The sequence below is a fragment of the Neoarius graeffei genome, chromosome 4 (assembly GCF_027579695.1).
Source record: "Neoarius graeffei isolate fNeoGra1 chromosome 4, fNeoGra1.pri, whole genome shotgun sequence".
Lineage (NCBI taxonomy): Eukaryota > Metazoa > Chordata > Actinopteri > Siluriformes > Ariidae > Neoarius > Neoarius graeffei.
In genome coordinates, this window is record NC_083572.1 from 4,424,021 (window position 1) to 4,451,835 (window position 27,815).

Here is a 27,815-nt window from a genome sequence, read left to right on the forward strand (position 1 = left end):
TTGTGTCCTGCTGGCGGTTGCGCCTCTGAGGGAAAGCAGCAGCGGCTAGGCTAACCACTAACCACCGCGCCGTTTCTCCATGAAACAGCCGTGGGGAGGAGAAAACGAGTAAGAAATTCACGTCTGAATATATTTTTTATTCTTTTCGTTTCATTAGTGACGATTGAGACATGCTTTTTTTTTTTTTAGCTGGAACATTAAAAGGCTTCCTTGCAGGAACTGTCGTTTTCCGATTTTATCTCTTTTCCTTTCAGTATTTAGTTTTCCTTTTTTCCCCCCTTCATCCTAAATGTACAGCTAAGAAATAAAAACAAAACCACCTTTATTACCATGTTGTAAACCTTAAGAAACCATTGAGTGATGGGCTGAGCTGAGCTGGATTGACTGGATCACCTTGGGTTCAATCCTAAATCTAATCCGTGCTTCCTGTATAGGCGCTCTAGATAGGGCAAGGAATAATGGCGGCTGCGCACTATGTAGTGCACTACATACATATTGAGGAAGCGGTTTGGGATTCGGCTTTTGTGTTAAACGTTTTAATGTATTTATTTGTGAACGCGTTAATAGTACAGATCACTTTGCATCCTACAGATGAGTATTTTCACCAAGAGTCATAAAAAACCGAAAATTTTGTTTCGTATTTGTTTAATTTCTCTTCCAGGCTGAGTGAGGCAGGTGTCCTGGTAGTGAAGAGGCCATTTCTGTATTTATGTAAGGTCTTCTGAGGTAAATAACACACACACACACAGTTATATTCATTTATAATCCTGGCCTGTCAGTGTAAATGTCATGTTTTTGTGTGTAAATGTTATATTTTACAGTCTTAAGGCTAATCCAAGTTAACAGCTGTTACTGTTTGTTTCCAAACAGTTTTGTCATTTTCACCATTTATTTCTCATGAAGGCTTGTTTATGATCATATATAAGGTGTTATTTAAAATCAGGTAAATTCCCTAGGAATTGCTAATCACCTCAGGATTTGAGGATTCCTTTAAAAACATCAATGTTTTTCAGAGTCATTCCAGTAAGTAAGGAATTAGGCTACGTTCACACTGCAGGCTGAAGTGACTCAAATCCGATCTTTTCGCCCATATGTGACCTGTATCCGATCTTTTATTGACAATATGAACGACACAGATCCGATTTTTTCAAATCCGACCCAGGCCGTTTGGATATGTGGTCCTAATTCCGATTCCTATCCGCTCTTTTCATATGCGACTTCAGTCTGAACCGCCAGGTCGCATTCATCCGACTTACACGTCATCAACAAGCCACAAACGTCACTATTCTGCGCTGAAGTAGGCGGCGGGTCTCTCAAAAAAAGTTACAACAACATGGCGCATATGACATCAATGCGAGGGATGCTTCGGGCTGTGAAGGTTCTGAATCTTCTCAATGGAAGGACACAGAGGTTAGGGAGCTGATTTCCATTTGGGGGGATGCAGCTATTCAAGCTAGATTGGATGGGTCATACCGCAACCGGGCGGTTTTACTTCCGTAAACACTGGCCATGCTCACTGCGTGTGACGTCGTCGTATCCTGCAGTGCGCATGCGGAACACTTTTAGGTCGCTTTTCGTTCATACTGAGGATCACATACAAGTCGCATATATTTGTTAATGTGAACGACCTCACAAAAAAATCGGATTTCACAACAAATCAGATATGGGTCGTTTCAGGTTGCAATCTGAACATAGTGTAAGACTACCTTCAGACTGCACCCTGAAACGACCCATATGCGATTTTTTTGCCCATATGCGACCTGTATCTGATTTGTTATTGACAATCTGAACGACACAGATCCGATTTTTTCACATGCGACCCAGGCCGCTTGGATATGTGGTCCTAATTCCGATGCATATCCGATATTTTCACATGCGACTGCAGTCTGACCGGACAGGTCGCATTCATGCCACCTACAGTACACGTCATCAACAAGAGACAAACGTCACTATTCTGCGTTGGCTAATCCCGCCTCTTTGGTGGAAAACAACAACATTTGTACAGTTTTCAGAATTTAAATAGACTTTTATAGAATTGATCAAGCTAATGGTGGATTTGGTAGGGACCTGGATGTTGATCTGTTAGCCTGATTAAATAAAACAGTTTCTATAACTGATTTATAACTTAAACCATCCTGTATTAGAGCAATTCCAGCGTTATGGACGTGACACTTGAACTCAAAATGGCAACAAATGACCCAGTGCATGTTTTATTGTCTCCCAGTATTTAAACAGGTGTTGTATATTTTAAGGCTGTACCATACTGGAGAAGTGATAGAACAAGAACAATTCCCATAGTACATCTAGGGCATGCCAGAAAACGCCAATAAAAGATGCGTTATGGATGTGACAGAAAAAGTATCACTTTTCTTGGGTGACTGTACATTTTTATCAAACTCTGTGAAATTGTAAACCTAATGTCGAAATGGAGATATCCGTTTGATAGAGGGGTCCAAGGTGAATATTAAAAAAATCTTTGTTTAAAATATTTTGTATTTCATGCAGAGTTTCGGAAGGAAAAGTCAGCGTTATGGATGTGACGAAATTCCGTTATGGATGTGACGCGTCTGAAATAGACATGGCATATGTTTAGAAAATCAGCAATTTAACCACCATAACCCTTTGAAAAACTCTCTAAATATCAGCTAAAACTATCAAAGTTCTTAAATAATATTTAGGATGGCTATTGTTTTGCTGTTTTGTGGATTTTAGCATACATTTCTGTGGCTTGTGGGAATAATATAGAATTGTACATGATCAAAGTTGATTTTAGCTTGGGGTTTTACATTATAAGAAAGAAAGACTGACAGTGACATATTTGGTTGGTTACAAATTGGTTCAACTTATTCACATCTGTAAAATACAGGCCTAGGTGATATCTCTGGGAGTGGTTTTGATGTATTACATGTTGCTTTATTTTTGCATGGTGAGGTTGACATTTACATGGAATTGCCCATTACAAGATTATAAGATTGTTCTGGAAATTTCCAGTAATTTGACACCTTCGGTCTCATTAGTCTGCTGCCCACATTAATCAGATTATTGTGTGAGTTCCGCCGCCGCCACAAAAACCATATCGCCAGGTCTCGCCTCATCTCCATGCTTTACTTGCAAACTTGAAGAGTGCGCTTTTTTTTTTGTTTACGTATTACGTAGATGTGCTTATTACATGTCAGTTTGCGCATGCGGGACACTTTTGGATCGTTTTCCGTTCATATTGGAGATCACATACAAGTCTCATATAATTGGTAATGTGAACGGCCTAACAAAAAAATCGGATTTCACAACAAATCAGATATGGGTCGTTTCAGGTTGCAATCTGAACATAGTGTAAGACTATGTTCAGACTGCACCCTGAAACGACCCATATCCGATTTTTTTGCCTATATGCGACCTGTATCCGATTTGTTATTGACAATCTGAACGACACAGATCCGATTTTTTTCACATGCGACCCAGGCTGCTTGGATATGTGGACCTAATTCCGATGCATGTCCGTTATTTTCACATGCGACTGCAGTCTGACCGGACAGGTCGCATTCATGCCACCTACACGTCATCAACAAGAGACAAACGTCACTATTCTGCGTTGGCTAATCCCGCCTCTTTGGTGGAAAACAACAACATTTGTACAGTTTTCAGAATTTAAATAGACTTTTATAGAATTGATCAAGCTAATGGTGGATTTGGTAGGGACCTGGATGTTGATCTGTTAGCCTGATTAAATAAAACAGTTTCTATAACTGATTTATAACTTAAACCATCCTGTATTACAAGATTATAAGATTGTTCTGGAAATTTCCAGTAATTTGACACCTTCGGTCTCATTAGTCTGCTGCCCACATTAATCAAATTATTGTGTGAGTTCCGCCGCCGCCACAAAAACCACATCGCCAGGTCTCGCCTCATCTCCATGCTTTACTTGCAAACTTGAAGAGTGCACTTTTTTTTTTTGTTTACGTATTACGTAGATGTGCTTATTACGTGTCAATTTGCGCATGCGGGACACTTTTGGGTCGTTTTCCGTTCAAATTGGAGATCGCATACAAGTCTCATATAATTGGTAATGTGAACGGCCTAACAAAAAAATCGGATTTCACAACAAATCAGATATGGGTCGTTTCAGGTTGCAATCTGAACATAGTGTAAGACTACGTTCAGACTGCACCCTGAAACGACCCATATCCGATTTTTTTGCCCATATGCGACCTGTATCCGATTTGTTATTGACAATCTGAACGACACAGATCCGATTTTTTTCACATGCGACCCAGGCCGCTTGGATATGTGGTCCTAATTCCGATGCATATCCGATATTTTCACATGCGACTGCAGTCTGACCGGACAGGTCGCATTCATGCCACCTACACGTCATCAACAAGAGACAAACGTCACTATTCTGCGTTGGCTAATCCCGCCTCTTTGGTGGAAAACAACAACATTTGTACAGTTTTCAGAATTTAAATAGACTTTTATAGAATTGATCAAGCTAATGGTGGATTTGGTAGGGACCTGGATGTTGATCTGTTAGCCTGATTAAATAAAACAGTTTCTATAACTGATTTATAACTTAAACCATCATGTATTACAAGATTATAAGATTGTTCTGGAAATTTCCAGTAATTTGACACCTTCGGTCTCATTAGTCTGCTGCCCACATTAATCAGATTATTGTGTGAGTTCCGCCGCCGCCACAAAAACCACATCGCCAGGTCTCGCCTCATCTCCATGCTTTACTTGCAAACTTGAAGAGTGCGCTTTTTTTTTGTTTGTTTACGTATTACGTAGATGTGCTTATTACGTGTCAGTTTGCACATGCGGGACACTTTTGGGTCGTTTTCCGTTCATATTGGAGATCGCATACAAGTCTCATATAATTGGTAATGTGAACGGCCTAACAAAAAAATCGGATTTCACAACAAATCGGATATGGGTCGCTTCAGGTTGCAGTCTGAACGTAGTGTAAAACACTCGTGTGTTGTGCTGTTATAGGAAAATAATCAACAACAAGGCGTTGTGATTGTTACCACTGTGAAGTTGATCATTTTCTTTTAACAGGACGTTCCTGAGTATTTTATTCTCTCTCATAGCTACAGTAACGTTGGGTTTTCTTGTTCCTTTGTTTTTTTTTCAGTGTTCATGAATGTTTAATTTGTTGAACACTGCGTTGTAATTTTTTAAAATCTCTTTAATATAAGCATGAATATAAAGCTGCTGTGCAGCTGTCAGGGGTGGTGTTATAGAACGTGCATCAACATCATCTGACCAGTCAGAATCCGATGTGTAATTGATCAGTCTTTATCGGTACTACTGCGTAAAGACAAGTTTAAAATGGCAGATGGTGCATTGACAAAATGGAGCTGGGAAATTTTTCTGGGGAAAAGAAATGAAAGCAAATCTGAGATATGATTCGTTGTTTTTTATTGTTGTGCAGTGTTTTCCCCAGAAAAAAATTAAAGCCCTAAATTCTGGCATGATAATACACAGACAATTGAGCGCCAATGGTGTGAAAGCAAGCGCCAAAGGCGTGAAGCGAAACTAGGGGGCCCCGGAAAAATTTTTGAAAATAGATGCTCTCAGGTGCATTTTCAGGGTCTCTGAGAGGTTTTAGATAGATGATTATAGGATAGATTTTACCAGTGTTTCAATGATTTCTGACCTAAATAGTATTAATGTAAACACATTTGAAACTTCACCTTAAAGTTCAACAAGTTAAACTGTTTTGTTATAGATTACTGAGGTCTATGATAGATTGAAAATCTACGAGGATTCCTTAATTATCTATGATCAAGTCGTGTTGTAACAAAAATGTGCATGAAAATATGAACAGTGGTTTGCTCCATCTTATGCAATCCAATGAAGAGAATCGATCATCATGACCTCCTGTTGATCACAAAGGGATCTGAACCTAAGAACTGCCACCTTAAAATAAGTTGCTGTATTACTATAACTGTAATGATTTAGAATGTTTCGGATGCAATTACTGCAATATATGTAGAACTAAGATGCACTGAAAAGAAAAGTAAGGCAACTGCATATTATAAAGTTTAAATTTTAGCACTTTGTTAAATGGACTAGATTAAGATTAAAACATATTTAAAGGAAAAGAAAACTGTAGAAGTTTAAGTTTGCAGAAAGATTATGCACTTTTAAACACATTTCATGAAGGGAATTTGTTTATAAGTGTCAAATGTAGCATAATTGCGAATAATAACGATAAGCGTATTTGGCAGTGTGATGTCACTGTGAGCCTTTAACAAAAGAATAATCCGGAGCCGCCTTTTGTTAAATGGATCCCAGTGACATTACACCGCCAAAAATGCTTATGATGATTATTTGAAATTATGCTATATTTGACACATTTGGACAACTTCACTTGGTGAGAGTGTTTATAAGTACATAATCTTTCTGCAAACCCAAACTAATGAATTAAGTTTTCTACTCGTTTAAAGCAGATTAATTCTCCTTGGCTTTTGCTTGGCCCAATGTTGGGGAACCCTCTCATAGTCCATCTCGCTGCCATCCATGCTGATGTGGATTAATTTGTCCAGCGAGTCTTCTCCTAGCTTATTAAAATCAGTCGGCTTTGTCCGTCCGGTAGGGGACAACATCGGCAGCCAATGAGATCGCTTATAATGAATCGGAAAATTCCGAGATGTCTGACGTTTTCTTTCGATGTTTTTATTGGACGGTTTGAACACGTGATCTTGACATAGCCAACAGGTTAGTTTGTTTACATCATACCACGCGGACATATTACTTTGACAGAATCGACACAAACATTGGGGAAAAAAGACGGCTTGTTTAACACAAATATCAATCAGTATGTAAATGGATCTGGTATTTGCTCTCCTATGTATCTAGTTACTTGTGGGTAGGAAATTTAACGTATCGGTATAAATCTAAGCGTATCAGATTTTAACTAAAGCGATTAAGCGTATCGGCAGGCAGAGCACGCGTCTCAGGCCCGATATGCTAAAACACTTTGGGGAAAACCATGTTGTGGTAGAATAAAATGGTCATGATAAATTAATATTTTTAAAACTATTACAGTGCACTTAAAGAATCGATTATTTTTCCCATCTTTAGCACCTACAAGGACAATATAGTACCTGTAGTGTGTTTTTGATGCGTTCTTCAGGCATTTTATGGTGGTGTGTGCTCTGTTTGCAGGACTGAGCAGGCGATCTGAACACGATGGATGGTTATGGGTGTGTAACACCTGCTTCCTTTCCTGTTTGCCAAAAAATAAATAGATAAAAATCAATCGTGTACTTGTTGGCTTAACGTTTTTGTTTTCCTAATCCAGTTGTCTTCCTGATGTATCAGGTTCTCGAGTCCGGTTCTGGGCGAGGACCGTTCCGTCATGGCCCGCATGCAAAAGAAGTTCTGGAAGACGAAGCAGGTTTTGATCAAGGCGACGGGAAAGAAGGAGGACGAGCACGTAGTGGCATCGGATGCGGATCTGGACGCGAAGCTGGAGGTACGGGTGAAGAAAGAGACAGCGTGTTTTCGTGAAATGGGTTTTTATTTTGATATCAAATCATATTACGGTACTTGGACATGATGATGATGATGATAGAAAATGTGTGTTGTAATACTAATATTTAAATTTTTGGAAGATTTTGCTCATAAGCTGTCATGAAAATATTCTTTTGTAATGTTAATATGCTCCATAATGCTATTTAAAGTATCTAATAAGATTTAAAAGGGAAACAATTTAATTAAATGATTCTGGCGATAAAATAGTCTGCTTTAATTAAAAAAAAAAAAAGCATCCAGAATCTCTCAGCAAAGCACATTGTGATATAATTTATCTCGATATTAATGTTAATATGATAATTTCGGTTGTTTTAATGAAGTCATTCAGGTTTCTTTTCAACAGCACGCTTTCCCGTTGTGCAGTGAGCCAGCTAATGAATTTGTCATTTGTTGTGCAACACGACGCTGTGTGTTCTGTATGTGTGTGAGACGGCTGGACGAGACACAGGTCGGCAGAACGGAAAGAGAGAGAGAGAGAGAGAGGCAGAGATAAGGGAAGAAGACAGAGGAGAGTAAACACTTTTATCTCTGCTTCTCCTCCTGTCCCCCTTTTTACTTTTTTCAGATTGATTTTAATTTTTAGTGATGCGCATGACTCGGTGGCCATCTTGTCCGGCTGATTGTGTCTCTTTGAACGATCATTGGACGGTTTTGTCGTCGTATGTATTCTGTTTCTGCTTCATAAGAATTCTCTCTTTTCCCTTTCTTCTCATGAAAGCACTAAAATTTTTAAAGTAAAGCAGATTTTTCTTTACTTTCATGTAGGGGCGGGGCTACATACCGAGCTCGGTTTGTGATGTCACCTGATACGACTCTCAGCTTTGATGATGATTTGGCTATTTTTTTTTAAGCCCTGGATCCTTCAACTTGGCAAGCAAACAAAATCATGGTTGTTATGGTAACATTATATTTATATTTAGACGCGTATCGTTGTTGTTTATATAAACAGCTGAGAAAATGATGAGGCAAGTTGAGACTTGGATTTGCTCCAATTTGCATAATCGTCTATATTTGTTTTATATTCCTGGCATTTTTAATGAAGTTGAGATGTTCCGTGGTCATTTTAATAGATTCCTCAGCATTAGGACAAATTTACCCAGTTTGTTATTCTAAACGTTCTAGAATTCTTGATTCTGATTGGTCGGAAAGTGTTGATTAATTTTCTCTGATAGCAGTGCAGCTGCAAATCACAAGTATCGTTTCTATAGTAACGGCTCATTCATATAAGAATATGATCTGGTTATGTTTTCAGTACAGCGGTGTGTGTTCTGGCTAATGTTTACTTTTGGAGAAGCAAGGCTGGAGCTGTAAATTTCCTGAACTAATATAGACACAGTGATGTGCCGCGTGGTAGAAGAGGAGTAAAACACTCCAGGACGTTCTGTTGTTGGAAAATAATCACTTTTTGTATGGTAACTGTGACTCCACTTCATCACATCAGTCCGTTTTTGATTATTTTCCTTTAACTGCATGACTGAGTGGTCCCCCCCCCCCCCCCCGTTATACCACACTGCACATCGTTACGTCTTATTTGTTGACACAAGTGTTTCAGCAAACTTTATATTGAGCACACTTTTTATATTGAACAACAAGGAAATTAATGACTTTTCCGTGTGTGTGTGTGTGAGAGAGAGAACCTGAAGACAGAGTTAATGAGTAACATGGACACACCAGGGAGTGTTAGCGTGAGTGTGACCTTGTGCATGATGGATGTGAAGTGTATTGTAATTTGAACCCTTCTACTATATGAGCGTGTGTGTGGGGGGGTCCAGGTTGGTGTAGGTGCACAATTTGTGCTTCCAGAGAACGTCTATTTTTAAGAGCTTCGCCAACCTTCATGACTCATTTATAGCAGTTCCGCTACTCTGAGTCGGATTTCATCCTGACATGAGACACACACACACACACACATGTATGCAGAGCTCTTGGATTAGGGAAGTGGACTCAAATTGTCTCGATACCATGACAACAGGACACGTGTAATCCTGACAAGTGGTGAAATAAGAGATGGTGTATGCGCACATTAAAAAATAAACCAGTGTTTTTCGAACAAATCCAAGGTAACACAGCATATTGCAGATTTATTAATCGCAATCATTCCAAACACTTTATTTCAGTTTATCAAAAGCACCCAGACATGGAGTTTTTTTTTTTTAACTTGGTGTTTTATTAGCATCGAGTGTTTGTACAGCAGCAGTGTGTGATCACTGACTATGTTGACTGTAATGCTGATTAGTATAACACACATGATTAAAGTGTGGGGTTTTTTTTGGGGGGGGGCGCTATAATGTCCAACACAATGACACTAAAACTGTCTGCTAAAAAAAATCTCCAATATTTTTCTTTACACAAATGTTGGGATGCTATGTAAAACATAAGTAAAACCAGAAGACAATGATTTGCAAGTCATGGAAACCCTATATTTCATTGAAAATGGTTCAAAGATGACGTATTAGATGTTGAAACTGAGAGAATTTTATTGTTATTTTAAAAATATGTTAATTTTGAACTTGATGCCAGCAACACATTTAAAAAAAAATAATAAATTTAAAAAAAATGGAGCAGGGGTGTATTTACCACTGTGTTGCATCACCTCTACTTTAAGCAACACTCTCTGTAAACGTTTGGGAACTGAGGAGACCAATTGTTTTGAAAGAGAAATGTTGTCCCATTCTTGCCTGATAGACAATTTCAGTTGCTCAGCAGCGACAGTTCGGGGTCTACTTTGTCGTATTTTGCGCTTCATATTGCGCCACATGTCTTAAATGGGAGACAGGTCTGGACTGCAGGCAGGCCAGTTTAGCACCCGGACTCTTTTCCTATGGAGATATGCAGTTTTAATATATGCAGAAAGCGGTTTGGCGTTGTCTTGCTGAAAGAAGAAAGGTCTTCCCTGAAAAAGATTTTGTCTGGATGGCAGCATATTGCTCTGAAACGTGTAAATATCATTCAGCATTAATGATTCCTTCCGAGATGTACAAGCTACCCATGTCATGTGCACGAATGCCCCCTCATACCATCACAGATGCTGGCTTTTGAACTGTGCACTGATAACAAGCCGGATCGTTCCTCTCCTCTTTAGCCTGGAGGACGTGGTGTCCATGATTTCTAAAAATAATTTCTACTTTTGGTTTGTCTGACCTCGGGACAGTTTTCCACTTCGCCTCAGTCCATCGTAAAAGAGCTCGGGCCCAGAGAGGGTGGCGGTGTTTCTGAATATTGTTTATATCTGGTTTTAACTTGCATTTGTGGATTCAGTAATGAAGTGTTTTCACAGACGAAGGTTTTCTGAAGTGTTCCTGAGCCCATACAGTGATTTCCACTATAGACACGTGTCTGTTTTTAATGCAGCATCTCCTGAGGGCCTGAAGATCACAGGCATCCAGTGTCAGTTTTCAGCCTTGTCTCTTGCATACGGAGATTTCTCCGGATTTTCTGAATCTTTTAATGATAATGTACCACAATTTTACACTGAGAATGATGCAGTGTTCTTAAATTGTTGCACTGTTTGTCCATGTAGACTTTCACAAAGCGGTGAACCCCTCCCCATTTTTACTTCTGAGAGACTCCACCTCTCTGGGATGCTCTTTTTATACCCAATCATTTTCCTGACTTGTTGCCAGTTAACCTACAGTAATTGGATTTTTAGAATTGCACAACTTTTTCAGTCTTTTGTTGCTCCTGTTCCACATTTTGAAGTATGTTGCTGGCACTAAATTCAAAACGAACATATATTTTTCAAAAAACAATAAAATTTCTCAGTTTCAACATTCGGTGTTTTTGTCTTTGTACTATTTTCAATGAAATATAGGGTTTCCACGATTTGCAAATTGTCGCATTCTGTTTTTATTTACAGTTTACAGCATCCCGACTTTTTTGGAATTGGGGTTGTGCCTGTTAATGGCTTGTGTGTGTGAGAGAGATTGATTTCGTGTCCTATTGTTTGTTGTTTCCACAGTTTTTTCGTTCGATACAGACGACATGCACAGAGCTGCTGAAAGTCATCGAAAAATACCAGCAAAGGATCACACGTGAGTGGAATTTTACTTTTATATACACACACAAAAAGCTGTTTTAATGACGCCTGAGAACATTCCTACTCAACCATCTCTGTTTTCGCTAAAGTATTGGCACCCTCAAGTGCTAGTGAGATGGAGACATGCAAAATAAAAGTCGTACAGAAGTCATTCATGACCTTTGACCTGCAGGCCTGTCTCAGGAGGAGAATGAGCTGGGACTCTTTCTGCGCTTCCAGGCTGAGCATGACAAAACTAAAGCGGGAAGCATGATGAACGCCACGAGCAAGGCTCTGTGTACCTCCGCCAGACAGAGGTACACACACATTCAGTCGATTTATCAAAATGAGAGATGCATATGGTTTACTTCTGTTTTCACTTCATTAAATCAGAGATGACTGGAAGATGATTATTTTTCCATAACAGCATGACATAATGAGTGTATTCTGTATTCAGTCTGATGTTTTTTACCCCATTGTGGTTGCAGGTTGGCCCTTTGTGCCCCGCTGCAGCGGATGGAGCAGGAGATGGAGACGTTTCGGAGGAGAGCCATCGCTGACACACTGCTGACCATCAGCCGCATGGAGAAGGCGAGGACGGAGTACCGCGGCGCCCTGCTCTGGATGAAGGACGTCTCCCAGGAGCTGGACCCCGACACGTACAAACAGCTGGAGAAGTTCCGCAAGGTCTAGTTAACACTAGGAGATGAATTGATATATTGGCACCCTTAGCCGTGTTTGGGTTACTGTTAATGCAAACTCTGTGCAGAGATGACCTTTGGATGGTTAAATTATATAATTTTTTTTTATGACTAATGAGAGAATAGTGTGTCAGAAGGTGTGTAAGAAAGTGCGAGTATGTCCACAGGAAGTTAGTACAACTCCATTTAAAGGTCGGTAAAGTTGTTTTTTCCCCAGTTAACTGAATATTAGAGATTTGGAGCGCAAGGCACACTGGGATAAACAGTGTGTAAGAGTGAAACGGTACAAAGGGAAAGCAAAAGCTGGGTGGTGTCGAGTGTCTCTGGCTGAAGACCGCAGAGCAGGGTGGTGGTTTGAGGGGGAGGGCTTCCGTAGTTGGTCTCTGATTTCCTCATTGGCCGGTAGGTGTACAGAGGACAGAGTAACCGAAACCTGTGGTCACCCAATACGCACACATTCAGTGGGTCAGACACATTAGAGCTCTGTCTGGGTCCAGGAAGGCTGATGCACAAAGGCATATCTGTTGATGCTCAACATTCATCCAAAATGTGTTTCTTGAAAGGATGTTCTCTCTCTCTTCTCTACCCCCCCCCCCCCCCCCCCACCCCCCCCTACCCATATTGAATAAAAAAATTGCAAGACATTTGGGGGGGGGGATGTCAAAAAATCAAATTAGGACTGTCCTCAGCACCGAATGCCCCTACTCTTCTCTGGGTACACCAGTCTTTCCTGACCTTGATTTGCATACAGGAATATGATTGGCTCTTCTATTCTATGATACAATAACATTCATATAGATGAAAGTCTTCTGGATTTACCCGGAAATCCGGATATTTGACACAACTCTTGAAAATCTCTGGTTTTCCGAATGGAGAAATGGATTTTTCGCGTTCCTAGATGCGGCGTAATACTTCGCATCGTCCTTGCCTGGGCACAATCCTTAAATAGCCCAAACATAGTTCATTGATTAAAGACAGGTGTTCTTTGTTAACGGCGTGCGTGCCAGAGCTCGTTAGGCGCACCTTCAGGTGCCCAAGCTAAGGCGCACAGGACTGACACCGTTCTGCGCAACACAATCGCACTAGAAAGCATGTTCAAGCTGCCAGTGTAGCTGCAGTCTTTTTTGTTGCAAATTACAAGTATTTCCTCGTGTTAATAATTTGCCATTTCAAAACAAGCAAAACTTTCCTCCTTCTTTCGACGTGAAGAGAGGTAAGCAGTTTATCATATATTTTTTTTTCCATCAAAGTTGCATTTTGTGGCTTGGAAGCTGAGTTTTAGTGCCGTTTCTAGAACACGTCAAGAAAACATTGAAGAAACAGTAATAATGGAAGAGCCGGTTTCTAAGCTGCCTAAAACTAGCAATGGTAATTTATTTTTTGTTACATAATGCACTCAGGCTGCCAGTCAGTGTGTGACACACACACACACCCTGAAAAATCCTAGCTACGCCCCTGATTTACATGAGAAATTTGGTGTTCATTGGCGTGTTTAAATTTACAGACAATACAAACTAATGTAAACAATTGGCTTCAACTCGCATAAATATGAAATTAGAAATTTTTAGTTCACTTTAGCTTCTGCAAACGCACAACTCTACTAAAAGATTGATAAACGAGGCTCAATGTCCCCAACATTGAAACCTGAAAGCTTTAGAAACTCTAACAAACATTTACTTTACTTTACTTTTTAACAGTATTGTTTTGGGATTTTGCCGAGTTTACCTTCAACTGTCTGATTTTTTTCAAAGTAATGAACTGTGTAGCAGGAAAACCACCGCGTTTTCTAAACGCACTCCTGAAAATTACTCGTTAACTAGGGGAATTAAATTTGATATTTTTGACATGTTAATCATTAATGTACATGAAAGAAAAAGGCTTAACAGTTTATAACTTGTTTTAGTGAAAAGAAGTACTAAAATGCACTAGAATGCGTGTTATTAAAATTTTTTCGGGGGATGTTGCCCCCCATCTTAGTTTAACTTTCAAAAGTTCAGGATTTTTTTTTTTCTTTGCTCCACTTTCATCTCTACATTCACCTGTGACACATTGAGCTTGAACTGTTCCTTAAAAGAATGTAGTATAATTACACTTTGACCATACACTTTTTTTTTTTAAATACCCTTGAAAAGATGCTGTATGTAAGTAATTACTCCCTATAATGAACCAACTCTCTCACACACACCTAGTATCAAACTGTCTCACAGTACAATCTAACGTGCATACTGTACACGTGTGTTTCTGTATAGGTTCAGGCGCAGGTGAGGGGAACGAAGGTGCACTTTGATAAGCTGAAGAACGACGTGTGTCAGAAAGTGGACATGCTGGGGGCGAGTCGTTGCAACATGCTGTCTCATTCCCTCTGCACTTACCAGGTTATCTGCACTGCACTGATTCTCTTATTCATTCACGGATTTCATCCACTAATTCACTGTTTGATTCATTGGTTCCATCGCCTGATTCACTGATTCCATCCACTGATTCATCAATTCATTCCTTGATGATGATGATGGTTTATTTCGAACATGTAAACAAGCAATGAATAAATAAGCAGAAAACAAGAAAAGCAAAACAGCATTTGCACAAGAATTCGTAAAAAGCCACTAAATTAGAAAATAAACCATAAATAATATAGGTAATAATATAATTTCAAAACAAAAATACAAACAAGGCCGCACTAAGCAGTTGAGTTTACATCTCCGAAAAGGAGTGGGCTGAAGTAAAAAACTTATTTAATCCCACCCCTCTTTTTTTTTTTTTTTTGTCAATATAAATTGATTATAACTTCAACTATTCAGATATCAATTCTCTGACTATATCATATAATTAATTATATATGTACACTACCGTTCAAAAGTTTAGGGTCACTTTGAAATGTCCTTATTTTTGAAAGAAAAGCACTGTTCTTTTCAATGAAGATCACTTTAAACTAATCAGAAATCCACTCTATACATTGCTAATGTGGTAAATGACTATTCTAGCTGCAAATGTGTGGTTTTTGGTGCAATATCTCCATAGGTGTATAGAGGCCCATTTCCAGCAACTCTCACTCCAGTGTTCTAATGGTACAGTCAGTACGTTTACATGCACGTCCAAATCGAGCTACTGTCGGTAATCGAGCAAAGGGTCCCCGCAGGGGTGCCAGAGAAATCCAATCCTACATGCACAAGTGAAATCGGGCTATTGTGCAAGGTGCATTGTGCACCCGAGCCACACGTGGCGCTACACGCCCCATCGTGTTGGTACACTTCCGGTTGCCGTCATGAAGAAGAGCTATAGTGTTGCCAGATACTGCTGACGTATTCCAGCCCAAAACATGTTCAAATCCACTAAAATGCACTTAAAACCCCCCAATCTGGCAACACTGGCAGTTCCGTGTTCAAGCTTTTCGGCTTGCTCTAACAGACTGTATGGCTACAAACTGTCCGGCGCAGACCACTGTTTTGTAAGACAACTTATTTTGCACAATAATATTTTTCTAAAGTCCATTTTTTGCTTACAAAAAAATAATTTTTTTTTGCTTACAATTTAACTTATGTCTTAATAAACACACAAAGTTCAATTGTCTTGTTTTTATTGACATTCTTCAGATGTTGGACATGTATTTGTGTGTGTATATACACACACACAAATACAATGACTTGTTTATGTACACAATTCACAGCTATGCAACAGCTGTACAGATGTATTTGGTGATACAGTAAGTGAGCTAAATTTTAACAGTGCAAACAATGCCACAAAAAGAAAAGATTCATGATTCGTTGTCATGCCGACCGAGGCTGTTGTGTTTCCCTTGTGGTCTCGTCACTCGTCACTTCCGGAAGGGGCAGTGCTGAAGTAAGTAGCTCGAATACGTAGCTCGATAGGGTTTACATGCACTAAGTAGCTCGGCAGAAATCGCATAATCTAGGTCGTGCAGCTCGATTCCGAGAAATCAAGTTCGGTTCAATTTCAGCCGAATTAAGGTGTATACATGGCATTTTGATCTTCGATTTCAGTCGAGCAACGGCAGAAATTCGATTCTCTCTATGTGCATGTAAACGCACTGAGTGTGTTTGCTCATTGCCTCAGAAGGCTAATGGATGATTAGAAAACCCTTGTACAATCATGTTAGCACAGCTGAAAACAGTTGAGCTCTTTAGAGAAGCTATAAAACTGACCTTCCTTTGAGCAGATCGAGTTTCTGGAGCATCACATTTGTGGGGTCGATTAAATGCTCAAAATGGCCAGAAAAATGTCTTGACTATATTTTCTATTCATTTTACAACTTATGGTGGTAAATAAAAGTGTGACTTTTCATGGAAAACACAAAATTGTCTGGGTGACCCCAAACTTTTGAACGGTAGTGTATATTCATATGTCTACGCAAGTTTACTACTAATACCACGCTCACAATGGAGAAGAACAAGATAAAAACAAATAGACGATGACTCAAAAAAGAACAAAATTTTTAAAAAAATACACGGTAAACAGCCAGTTATGATTAATCCCCTTCATCCTTATGGACCCTTTTCACGTGACGTCACGGCAAACACGGCCGCCATTTTGGACATGTACTACCAGTAGTCTACCACAGCCAACAACGAGGAACGACGGCGAAGCATCGAAAGGAATATAGCCATCAAAGAAAGTTTTTACTTTCAGCAAGACTTCCATCATGCCATTATATTGTTGTGCACCTGGATGTAGTAACCGTCAACACACAAGGCAAGATTTATCATTTTATCGGATCCCGACAGATGCTGACCGACGGAGAAGATGGATGGTCTCTAAAATATTGGCAAAATGATGTTTATTGACATAGCAATCGTGTGTAACGGGAAGCATTTGCATATCCGAAGTGTTGTGTTTACATCAAAAATAAAATAAACCGATATGACAGCGACTGCTGCTGCCAGGTTGGGGACACAAACTAGTAGAAAGGAAGTGTGCCAACAGTGCCAACACACTTCCTTTGTGGTCGATTCTGCTTTAAGGTAAGATGCATTTAATTATTCGTCTGCTGTGGGTTTGGAATCGGTAGCCTGACCGATTCGTTCATGTTTGTGGTGCCATTTGTTTGTTGACGCGTGTTGAAATTGGTTGTTGACATGATTTCCAGTGATGCTTTGGTGCTGCTGTGGATCAGATGTGTTGAGTAGCCTGACTGTTTTTTTTTTTTTTTCTTGCGTGTGGTATCATTGTTGACGCGAGGTTGTTTTTTGAACATGCCAATGCGGACACGATTTCCCCTGATGAGTTATGACTTCAGACGCGATGCGTGTGTGGAGTCCGCGTGATATGTGCGTAAGATAGGCTTCTCATGTGTTTGGAGATCCGCGCTCTGAGACAAGCGCAAGCACCCCCCCTCCCCCTCCAAGGGAAAAAAGGGACCCCCCGAAAATATCGGCATAGTTCGAACACTGGGTTGGAGAAAGTAATGGCAAATAGTGAGTGCACAAACCATAGAAGGTAAACTGTCCACAGCGCCAGGGCAGTGTGATGGTATGTCTACTTTTAGATTGTGTTAGCTTCGACGAGTTTCACGTCTTTACGACGGATACTTAAATGTGTGTTAGGTATTATTGTTGCAGTCTAAGCAGTCATTGTAGCAGCTAGATGAGCGAGAACCGAAAGGGTCTGTGCCATAAACCGTTATTTCTTCATGTCCAAAATGGTGGTCACGCTTACGAAGGTCACGTGAGTGAAAAGGGTCTATACCTTGTGAAAAATCAAATTTTTGTACATCTTTTTCAACCGCTTCATGTCCGGACATCCCTTGAGCTCCTCATTTAAACTGTTCCACTGCTTCACCCCACAAACAGAAATACAAAAACTTTTCTTGGTTGTGCGCACCCTATAATTTTTAAATTTAAATAAACCCCTTAAATTATAACTCCATTCTCTTTCAGTGAACAGTTTGAGTATTATGTGGTAGTTGATTTATTGTTTGCTTTGAATAATATTTGTGCCGTTTGATAGTCCACCAGATCTGCAAATTTCAGTATTTCCGACTGTAAGAAATTCCTTCAGTGTTACTGATTGATTCATGAACCATGCTTGCACTGATTTATTTCCTCTTCCTGTCTGCCCTGCATCCATATTTTTCACTCTTTCTCTTCAATCTGTTTCTAAAAATGAACATTTTATTTATAGATTGTTCTCACAGTATGTGGGCGCACTTGTGCTGAGCGTGATTCGATATTTTATTTATTTATTCCTTTTTTTTTTTTTTTAAAGACAACACTCCTACAGTTCTGGGAGAAGACTGCGAACATCATGTCTGGTATCCATGAAGCCTTTAAGGGATATGTACCGTATAACTTCACCACCCTGAAGGTGTGTTTTAGGGCAAACCTGTGATATGATGCTTTATGAAGCGCAGTGTCCATCTGTGATATCGATGAGCTTTATTAGTGTGTGTTACAGGATTTAAGGGACCCGCTGGAGCACCTTTTGGAAGGTTCATCACTGGAGGACGGCAAGGATAAAGAAAAGCAAACAAATGCAGACAAGTGAGCAAATAAAGTACACACTCAGGACTCGTCCTTCCCCGATTTCTTTGACTGTATCATTGTAGAATTGCAGGCATTGGGGGGAAATATTAAGTGTGATAAAGATGCACTTTCTGGGTTTACATGTCTCGGAGATGCCCCCTGCAGGCAGGAATTGGTAAAAGAATTAGCTTGACAGGGCACGCTGACACCATTTGAACAGTGTTTTGCTGTGTGTTCCAGATAAAGCAGTGCGTCTTTTGCCAACTGCTTACTCAAAACAGTGTCTCATGACCATGCATCCACTGATTATTCATCAAAACATTCAATATGTCCCACTGTGCGCAAGCCAAATGGCTGATTAAACCATCTGTTTCTTTTATTTTTCTTTTAACAGACTTGTGTCACTGGAGGAGGAGAAGATGGGAAAATCAGCGCTTGAAGCTGGTATGTATGCCTCAGGATGGCGTTTCTGCTTCTAAAAATCTTCACAAAGATTAACTTGTGGGATGAACTGTCCTGCTACAGGTTCTCTCGCTGGTGTTGATCAGGACCGAGACTCTGACGCCTCTTTACCAGCCAGTTTAGACTCGGGTAAGAGTCACCCTTTATTGCCGTGTTGCGTAAAGTGTTGCTTTCTTGATTGATTGGCATACAATTTTAAAATTGTCTGCGGTGCCAATACTTTTTTACAAACACTTGAGTGGAAAATAAAGACAGCTTCAAGTGTCAACTTCATCAAAAGCGATTAAAATACAGTTGAAAAGTAAAGTGTCATGATGTTATACTCTGTAGTGAACAGGAATCCGTTTTGGATTCATCTTGAAAGTGGTGAAAACTTAAATTTGTCTAAATGAAAATAAAACTTGCAACTAGAATGTTCACCTTCTGTGGTTTATAGAATATTAAGACTAGTCCTAGTGTTTGTTGAAGCATGTTTTATTTTTATATTAAAGCTTAAAAGGGTACCGAATATAATATATACAGTTGCTGATGTGACAAAGTAACGTATTCTTAAGTATTCTATCAAATTTATATACTAGAAAACAACGAAATATCTTGGTAATTGTAAATATAATACTTTATACGCTAAACCGCACAAGAGTCGCCATTTTTAAAAGACCATGACGTCAGCGCTACCCACTGCACTAGCGGAACTCTCCGAAATAGAGGAGATAAGCGTGTAATCATGGCGTCGGGCGCATCAAGTGAAAGCGACAGCTCTGTCGAATCATACGAAGAGATCCCGCAAGACACACTGCAAGCAGGCTATGGCTTAGAAGCAGGGCTCTGAACCGGTTCAAGGAACGAAAACGAAAACCGGGAACTTTTTCTCTTTCACATGGAACAGAAACGAAACCAGAAACTTTATTATTTTTTATGTTCCGGAACAGAAACGCTTATTAAAAATAATGGTAACCGGTTAATACCGGTTTTTATTTCGTTCCTCAAAGTTTCCGTAGCCTACAAATAAAAAAGTCATTCTTCTCCTGCACAAGTTTCTATGACCCGCTGGGGTTCACTTCCTGTGTGACGTTCGCTGACTGAATGGAGAGAGCGGGAAGGTGGACCGCTATCACGTCTCCACGTGATAAAGTGAGTAATTGCATTACTGAGTGTCTGAGCAAAGAAGAGCCTGAATGTTGCAACCTCCCTATTGGCTGTTTGTAAAAATGTATCAGTTGTTGCCCTTCCCACGGGAATCACCGCGGGCTCTAGAGACGAGACCTGACGAGTTAGCTCGTTGGTAGCAGAACAAAATGTCTGGACACAAATCGGGTTTTCAGAAAAGGAAAGAAAATAAACGGAGGGTCGAAAATACAAAAAAGGAGGCAGAAAATGCAAAACGAGTTTTAAGGTAGGACAAATGGTTACTTTTTAAGGCAGCCCGCTGTGGCTGCAGGCTTTCAGTTGCGTCATTGAATGGTTACTTTTCTGAGGCAGCCCACCGTGGCTGCCTGCAGGCTTATTGATTATAGCCCATTTAGTTAAAATAGTTGATATAAAATGTTTATAGTTATAGTTATGTGATGGTTGTCCTGATTTAGACTGGTGTTTTGTTTTTTGTTTTTTTTTGGGGGGGGGGGTTGCGTGATGTTGCACCCAGGTCCAGATTAGGGCAGAACCGGCCCTGGCTACATTTCAGATGTAGTTTGTTTTATGTATGTATGTACTTGCATAGATGTGTACTTGGTCTTCCAATATGGCGCCTAACAAAATCTCGCGGCGCGGTGACGTCATGCGGTAGCCCTCTATAGGGCCTTACTCGCCTTTGGTAACACACTAAACGAATTCTCTTTCATTTTTGGCACTTTTTCTGTTTGTGTAGATGGGAAGACATACTGAGAATCCAAATCGCCAACATTTGAAATAATAATTGTTTTGAATTATTTCTTGTCTTATTTAATGAAGGTTGTAATAGAATTAGCCTACATTTGGCTTAAGCTGGATGAGACAGAGACATAATTTTATAGCCATTTGTTAAACAGCTGACAGGGAACGTAATTAACCGTTCCGGGAATGAAATTTTTTTGTTCTAACCGGTTCGGGAACGTCTATTTAATGGTGGAACCCAAAACCGGAAACGTTAAAATTCCGTTTCTGTTCGGAACGAACCAATAGGAAAAAAATTCTGGTTCAAAGCCCTGCTTAGAAGGGTACCAGTTTGAACCTAGGAGAGGTACTATGTAGTGGAAGTTCATTATGTCTAACTATTAAAGCTATTTTAAGTTCGTTTCTTAAGACAAGGACTTTTTAAGATGTTACCTTGTTGACAGTTTCGGCAAGAATCTTCCGCCTTCTTCAAAACAGTCACCAGATGTCGAGTGGTGACGTGCCTTATCAGCTGATGTTACGCTACGGAGGCGTGAACGTCCCGCCCAATTTGACAGGTAGTTCACGCCTCCTGCTGTCAGGTCGCTCCCCCAGGACACATCTGGTGACTGTTTTGAAGAAGGCGGAAGATTCTCGCCGGAACTGTCAACAAGGTAACATCTTAAAAAATCCTTGTCTTAAGAAACGAACTTAAAATAGCTAGGAGAGGTACTCTCGACTCCGGTGATGAAAGAAGAGAAGAACGCTCGGATGACGGCGAGGATGAGACTGATGCTGACCATGGGCGTGGCGAGCGTGGGGCAGAGCGTCTGCGTGCAGGTGACACGGCGTGGTGCTCGTGCGGAAAATGTAACGTGGAGTTGCTCACGAGTCCAGCAGAATTTATTTGCTGCAATGAGATAGGCGCCACCCGTGGACTTGCGAAATCGTCGCAAGAGGCAGAAACAGGTATTTCACACGTGCTATTCCCAACCTCAATGAGCCGACACAACTGGGCACATACATACGTCATGAGTGTTACGCAGAGAAAATGAACGTGCATTCTGATTGGATAAAATTAATAATCATGGCGGGCTGTTCAAACTGCGGAAATAGTTTGCTCGAGCTACTTTCAAAACACTATAACTTTCCAACCTTAGAACAAAAAACTTTTGTAAGTCTTGAATAAGGTTCGTTAATGTGTGTTTTATTGTTATATTTACTCTATATATTGCCCTCTGTTCCCCTTTAAATTAGGTTACGTTTGTGTAGCTGTTTTAAATTAATCAGGAAATTTCCTAAAAAGGAAAAATGTATGCATTATTTTTGTTATTTGGTAATGTTTGTATAATTTGAGTAAAATGGAAATACAGCAGGAGGTTGTGACGATAAAGATTTTTTTTTTTTTAAATCGCACGGATGTTACAGTATCCTGTATTCACCCTCGTTTGTGCTGCAGCTTTGTATGAGCTCTCGGGCCCCGTCAGCACAATCGCAACGGATGATGACCTCTTATTCATGACCCCTGACCCCGACCCCACCCTGAGCCATGCCACCATCCCAGCTCTACCACAGCCTCAGAGCCACCCGGAGGCCGCGCTGCCCCCTGCTGACCAGTGGGACATGTCTCAGGGGCAAAACCTGGAGTCCTTTGTCGCTATGCCACTGCCTGAGAAGGGTATAAACTCGGAGCCAGCTCCCTCTTCTGCCCTCAGACCTTCTGTCCTCACCTTTAATCCCTGTCCACTGTCTCAAACCTGTCTCTCTGCACTGAAAAGCAGAATCCAGCTCTCCTTAAAGTATCCCTGGATTCAGAAATGCCAGATTCTGTTTATTATTGGCACTGAATTCACTTTTTTTCCCAGCACTTGTGATGTCACTAAATAATCTTCAAGGCTGTAGACCAATTGTGTGTGTGATGTGCAGATCATTTTAGGATGGAGAGTATATCGCAGTGCTGTTGCGTTCTCGATTCTGATTGGTCAGAAGGTGTGGGTAAATTTTCTGTAAAAGGAGCTCTGACTGTAGTGCAGCCACAAATCTAATGTATCTAATTTGCATAAAATGTATATTCATAGAGCTTTGCATTTTTAATGAGGTATTGAGATTTTTGTTTGTTTTTTTAACTCAGTATTTCATTTTTGTGGTTTAGGCCCACTTTACACGGGGACGGTCTGAAACAAAAACGCAAAAGTCCGTTTTCGTTCTCACTTTTTTCCGCGTCTACACGACCGTTTTCAAGGAGGAAATCTGCGTCTATACGGTGACGCATAAATGTGTGGAATTCAATTGCATGTGCATGCCAGGCGGCTAGGTGGTGCTGTGAAAGACCTCCGCTGTGTCTGCACGCATGCGCAACGTCTTCCGTCTTGTCTGATCTGCACATCTGCGCCGCGAAAACTTTGACTACTCTGGCTATGGTAAGTAAGAAAGTAAGTAAAAAAGTAAGAGCATACTATACCCGCCTCTGTTCATTAACGGTATATGTGCAGATTCGGTATAGATGTTTGAAGGACTCCTGGACGTTTATTAAAGCTGCCAGAGCAGCTTGAAGGTCTGTTGGATCGATGTAATCAGACATGCTCTTACTTTTTTACTTACTTTCTTACTTCCCGGGCTGGCATGTACAGTATATGACATAGTATGTATGACGTAAACGCGTACCCGACGTGAGCAGATCCGAGCAGAGTTTCGCGTATTGGGTAGTTTAGACGGATATGCAATGGGGGCTGTTTTTAACTTATCCACTCTGGAAGGCATTTTTAATTTTTTTCTGTTTTTCAGCCTCGGAAATGCCGTCCCCGTGTAGACGAAAGGCACTTCCGATAAAATATTTAGTCGTTTTTACCCGACAGCGTCCTCATGTAAACGGGCCCTTAAAACGATTTTATTTAGGGTGACATTTTAAAGCCTTGTGTTTAAAGAGCTTCTTCAGCGTGACCAGAGAGCTGAGAATTCGTCACACTTGTGTCCAAATTTCCTCTGTGTGGAAAATAATTATTGGACGGCGGATTGCTATATTCTTTTATTAGCTCCTTTCCGGAATCATCGTTTCAAAATATTCTCTATCGTTTGGAGAGGAGTCCAGAACATGTATTTCTTCTCCTTCCTCCTTCTTCTTCTTTGCTTCATGCCTCCTGAGAGTTTCTCCTCTGCACTTACTACTAAACAAATAACACCTTAATTTGATCATTTCTGATTTTTTTTTAAATTTTTTTTGGACAAATCTTGAATGTGTGGATTTGTTATAAAAGGCTACATTAATACAAGCATTAAACATCTTTTAGATTTTTACAATGCTAACAGTACAGCATAGGGGCCCCCTCGCCCCCTGGAGGGAGGTGTATATGGATTAGCTGATTTAATGCAGCGCGCCTGGTGACTATTTTTCGTTTTCTGTTTCATGTCCACTTAATGTTATTCCCTGAGCTGCTGTTCATCTGGTGTAGGTTACTCAGGAATGGGTCATGTTCACGAGTGAGCTTTTATTTATTTTTAAACAATCAAAGATGGAACACGGGGCGGCACGGTGGTGTAGTGGTTAGCGCTGTCGCCTCACAGCAAGAAGGTCCTGGGTTCGAGCCCCGGGGCCGGCGAGGGCCTTTCTGTGCGGAGTTTGCATGTTCTCCCCGTGTCCGCGTGGGTTTCCTCCGGGTGCTCCGGTTTCCCCCACAGTCCAAAGACATGCAGGTTAGGTTAACTGGTGACTCTAAATTGACCGTAGGTGTGAATGTGAGTGTGAATGGTTGTCTGTGTCTATGTGTCAGCCCTGTGATGACCTGGCGACTTGTCCAGGGTGTACCCCGCCTTTCGCCCGTAGTCAGCTGGGATAGGCTCCAGCTTGCCTGCGACCCTGTAGAAGGATAAAGCGGCTAGAGATAATGAGATGAGATGAGAAGATGGAACACAGCGCTTGAAAAATAACTCGACCTGGACAATTTTTAAGCTCATCCAGCTCATCTACACACACACACACACACACACCTGGCGCACTGCACTAGTTAATCATCTGATCCCTGTACACCACCCTCCCACAAAAACCACGCCCCTACATGATTTTTTTTTTAAATGACGTGTTGAACAAAAAACAAAGATCCAGTTTGTGTTTAAGATGACCCTAATCCTCTGTATATCAAAGCACGGTTACATCATGATGATGTACAGAAGCCAAAGAGGTAAAATTGGGTCTGACAGCATGAATACGGCGTGTTGGAGTTACTCTTTAACAGATTTTGTTTCTCTCGCTCCAGCCAGCAGGGATTTGCTCTCAGCACTCATGCCACACTCTGGCCTGGAGGAGGAAGAGGGAGAGCGTGGTGATCTGTCCTTCCTGCAGGATCTGCTGAGCCCCGGAGCCGCCAGTAGAACAGATGAATTCAGTCAGGCGTGGCAGGACGCTTTCGGCTGCTTCGAAGCCCCTGCGAGTGCCCCCAGTTCCACACACACTGCTGCGGCGAGCAGCACCGCCGCTACTCGCTCTTCATCCCAGCCTCCGAGTCCCACCGGCTTCCTGCCTTCACAGCTTCTCGACCACGGGATCAGCGCCACTGGTTAGAGCTCTCTATAACACACACTGCCACCTAGTGGTGGAATTAGAAATAAATTCTTCTGCATATGAACACTCTCCCCCCCAATATTTCTGTAGGATACAGTATATAATTTATTGGTAGCAAAACTACTTATTGCCTTAAAATATATGTAAAATATAATAACCGGTATCGGGTAATATTTTTGTTACGTGTAAAATTATCTGTTAATTGACTAAATGTTAAATATTGCAATGACTTAATTGTGATGTCATCATCTGATATTATAATGTTAATATTTTAAAATATAAATTTTAAGAGTTAAATTTGGTACTTTTTTTTCCCCCCTTCTGTGTAATAAAACTGCGATTAAACCTGTGTAAAAGTCACTTCTGTATCATTTTAAGTGGTTTTTGTTTCTCACCCTGTTAACAAACTGTTTGTCTATTTCAAGCGAGGGGGAAAAAAACAGCATTTAAAATCATGTTTTAAAATGGAGCCTGCTTTTGTCGTTAACTTGCATTGCGTTTTTCACTCCTTGTTAAATCAGGATGGATGACTCCTCCCATGTTTCAAACGCCTCCTCTTCAAGCTCCGCCCACTGCTGGTCAGGTCTCGGCAGCGCAGAACAGCCCCAGGATGTTGGATAACGGTATGCACGCTTTTAGATCTAGGAATAAGAGTTATTTAATATGTAATGCTTTTAAGTGATAGTTAATATTATGGTCTGTAGCTCCTAAAGGTGGAGCGCGGGACATGTCTGCGTGGTTTAACCTTTTCGCCGACTTGGACCCACTTTCCAACCCGGACGCGATCGGACGAAGCGATGAAGAGCTGCTTAATGCCTGAGGTGTGTGAGATATCTGAACAGGAAAACTTTTTGGTTTTGTAAATGTATGACACATGGATAAAAAGTGTATGTTCTTTCGTTAATAAAAATCTAAAATGTTAGCAAATTTGTGGTATAAGAGGAATAGAACACTTCGGAACGTGGCATTACAGGAAAATAATCAGCGTCAGGCTGGTAATTGTAACTCCACTCTGTCACTGGTTAATTTCCTTTAACAGCATGACAGGGAGTGTTTTATTCCTTATGTATTTGCTCTGTATACATTTTAAATTTTTATAAAATGTGTGTTTTTGTCAGGATTCGTTTTCAGTTGCTGTATAGAAAGAAAAACGTTTGGATATTCTTTGTGCTGAGTCCCACTGAGCCAAGGACACATCCGGAAAAACACGGAACAGCCTGTGTGTGTGTGTGCGCACGCGCGTGCAGGCGTAAGTGTGCGTGCTAATCCGCTTTATATTTCTTTAGCAATGTGGGTTTAAATTTTTTTCTTTAAAAAAAGAAGACTGCACTATATATAGTATATGAATGTTGAAGATGAAGAGCCACCGAGAGAAATGAAGGTGTCCGAGATCATATTCTACACTGGATGGTTTTAAGTTTCACGTGTTTTGTAAATAATCACACACTGGAAAGTGCACGAGAAACGTTTACTGAATCAGAAACGTCCATTTTTAATCAGCTGTAGATTATTTTACAGATGTATCTCTGTCTGTCTGTCTGTCTGTCTGAAAGCTATGCTCGCTATGCTGTACACAATTACAGAAAAAATAAAATGAGTAGAAATGGAAGGAAACATCCGTTATAGCTAGAATCAGGGATTTTTGATTAATAAAGTGAGCACAGCTTCTATTTGATCATGAAAAAAAAAATCACAAATCCCTGGTTATGGCTTTAAGTAAAACCAAATACTGTATAAAACAAGAAATGTACATGTATACTCACATGGTGTTGCTTTGGAAATGAGATTTTTATATTTATTAACCCTTTTAAATTCCACTTAACTGCTTTAAGATGAATACATGAAGACGTTTAAGGGGTAAACTTGCTGTAAAATGTGTGAGAGGGAGAGATTATATCTAAATTTGGTCTTCACCACCACTACAGATCTCCAGCAACCTATACAGTCAAATGCAAAAGTTTGTGCCCCCTTATCACTAATTCAATATCAGAAATTGAAATTGCGGCACGGTGGTGTAGTGGTTAGCGCTGTCGCCTCACAGCAAGAAGGTCCGGGTTCGAGCCCCATGGCCGGCGAGGGCCTTTCTGTGCGGAGTTTGCATGTTGTCCGCGTGGGTTTCCTCTGGGTGCTCCGGTTTCCCCCACAGTCCAAAGACATGCAGGTTAGGTTAACTGGTGACTCTAAATTGAGCGTAGGTGTGAATGTGAGTGTGAATG

General features: G+C 40.6%; 1 protein-coding gene across 3 annotated transcripts; it reads left to right on the forward strand.

Moving 5' to 3' along the window:
* Positions 1–27,815, forward strand: ical1 (islet cell autoantigen 1-like). 3 transcript variants are annotated; one of them, XM_060918654.1, is made up of 17 exons: positions 1–108; positions 662–726; positions 7,174–7,211; positions 7,330–7,483; positions 11,501–11,573; positions 11,751–11,874; positions 12,046–12,244; positions 14,508–14,633; positions 18,478–18,576; positions 18,655–18,752; positions 19,129–19,178; positions 19,260–19,325; positions 22,504–22,722; positions 25,295–25,594; positions 26,121–26,222; positions 26,304–26,420; positions 26,718–27,815. In XM_060918654.1, the coding sequence occupies exons 3-16, from the start codon at positions 7,198–7,200 to the stop codon at positions 26,417–26,419; spliced, it is 1,740 nt and encodes a 579-aa protein (XP_060774637.1). In that variant the 5' UTR covers positions 1–108; positions 662–726; positions 7,174–7,197; the 3' UTR covers position 26,420; positions 26,718–27,815. The 3 variants fall into 3 exon arrangements, with proteins under 3 accessions (XP_060774637.1, XP_060774638.1, XP_060774639.1); XM_060918655.1 differs by having other exon boundaries at positions 18,667–18,752; XM_060918656.1 differs by lacking the exons at positions 14,508–14,633; positions 18,478–18,576; positions 18,655–18,752; ... (5 more) ...; positions 26,304–26,420; positions 26,718–27,815 and having other exon boundaries at positions 12,046–12,250.

Coding starts and splice junctions, on each gene's coding strand:
- ical1 (XM_060918654.1), top strand. Junction 18,577..18,654: donor ATAACTTCACCACCCTGAAG/GTGTGTTTTAGG, acceptor GAGCTTTATTAG/TGTGTGTTACAGGATTTAAG. Junction 25,595..26,120: donor CCACGGGATCAGCGCCACTG/GTTAGAGCTCTC, acceptor TTGTTAAATCAG/GATGGATGACTCCTCCCATG.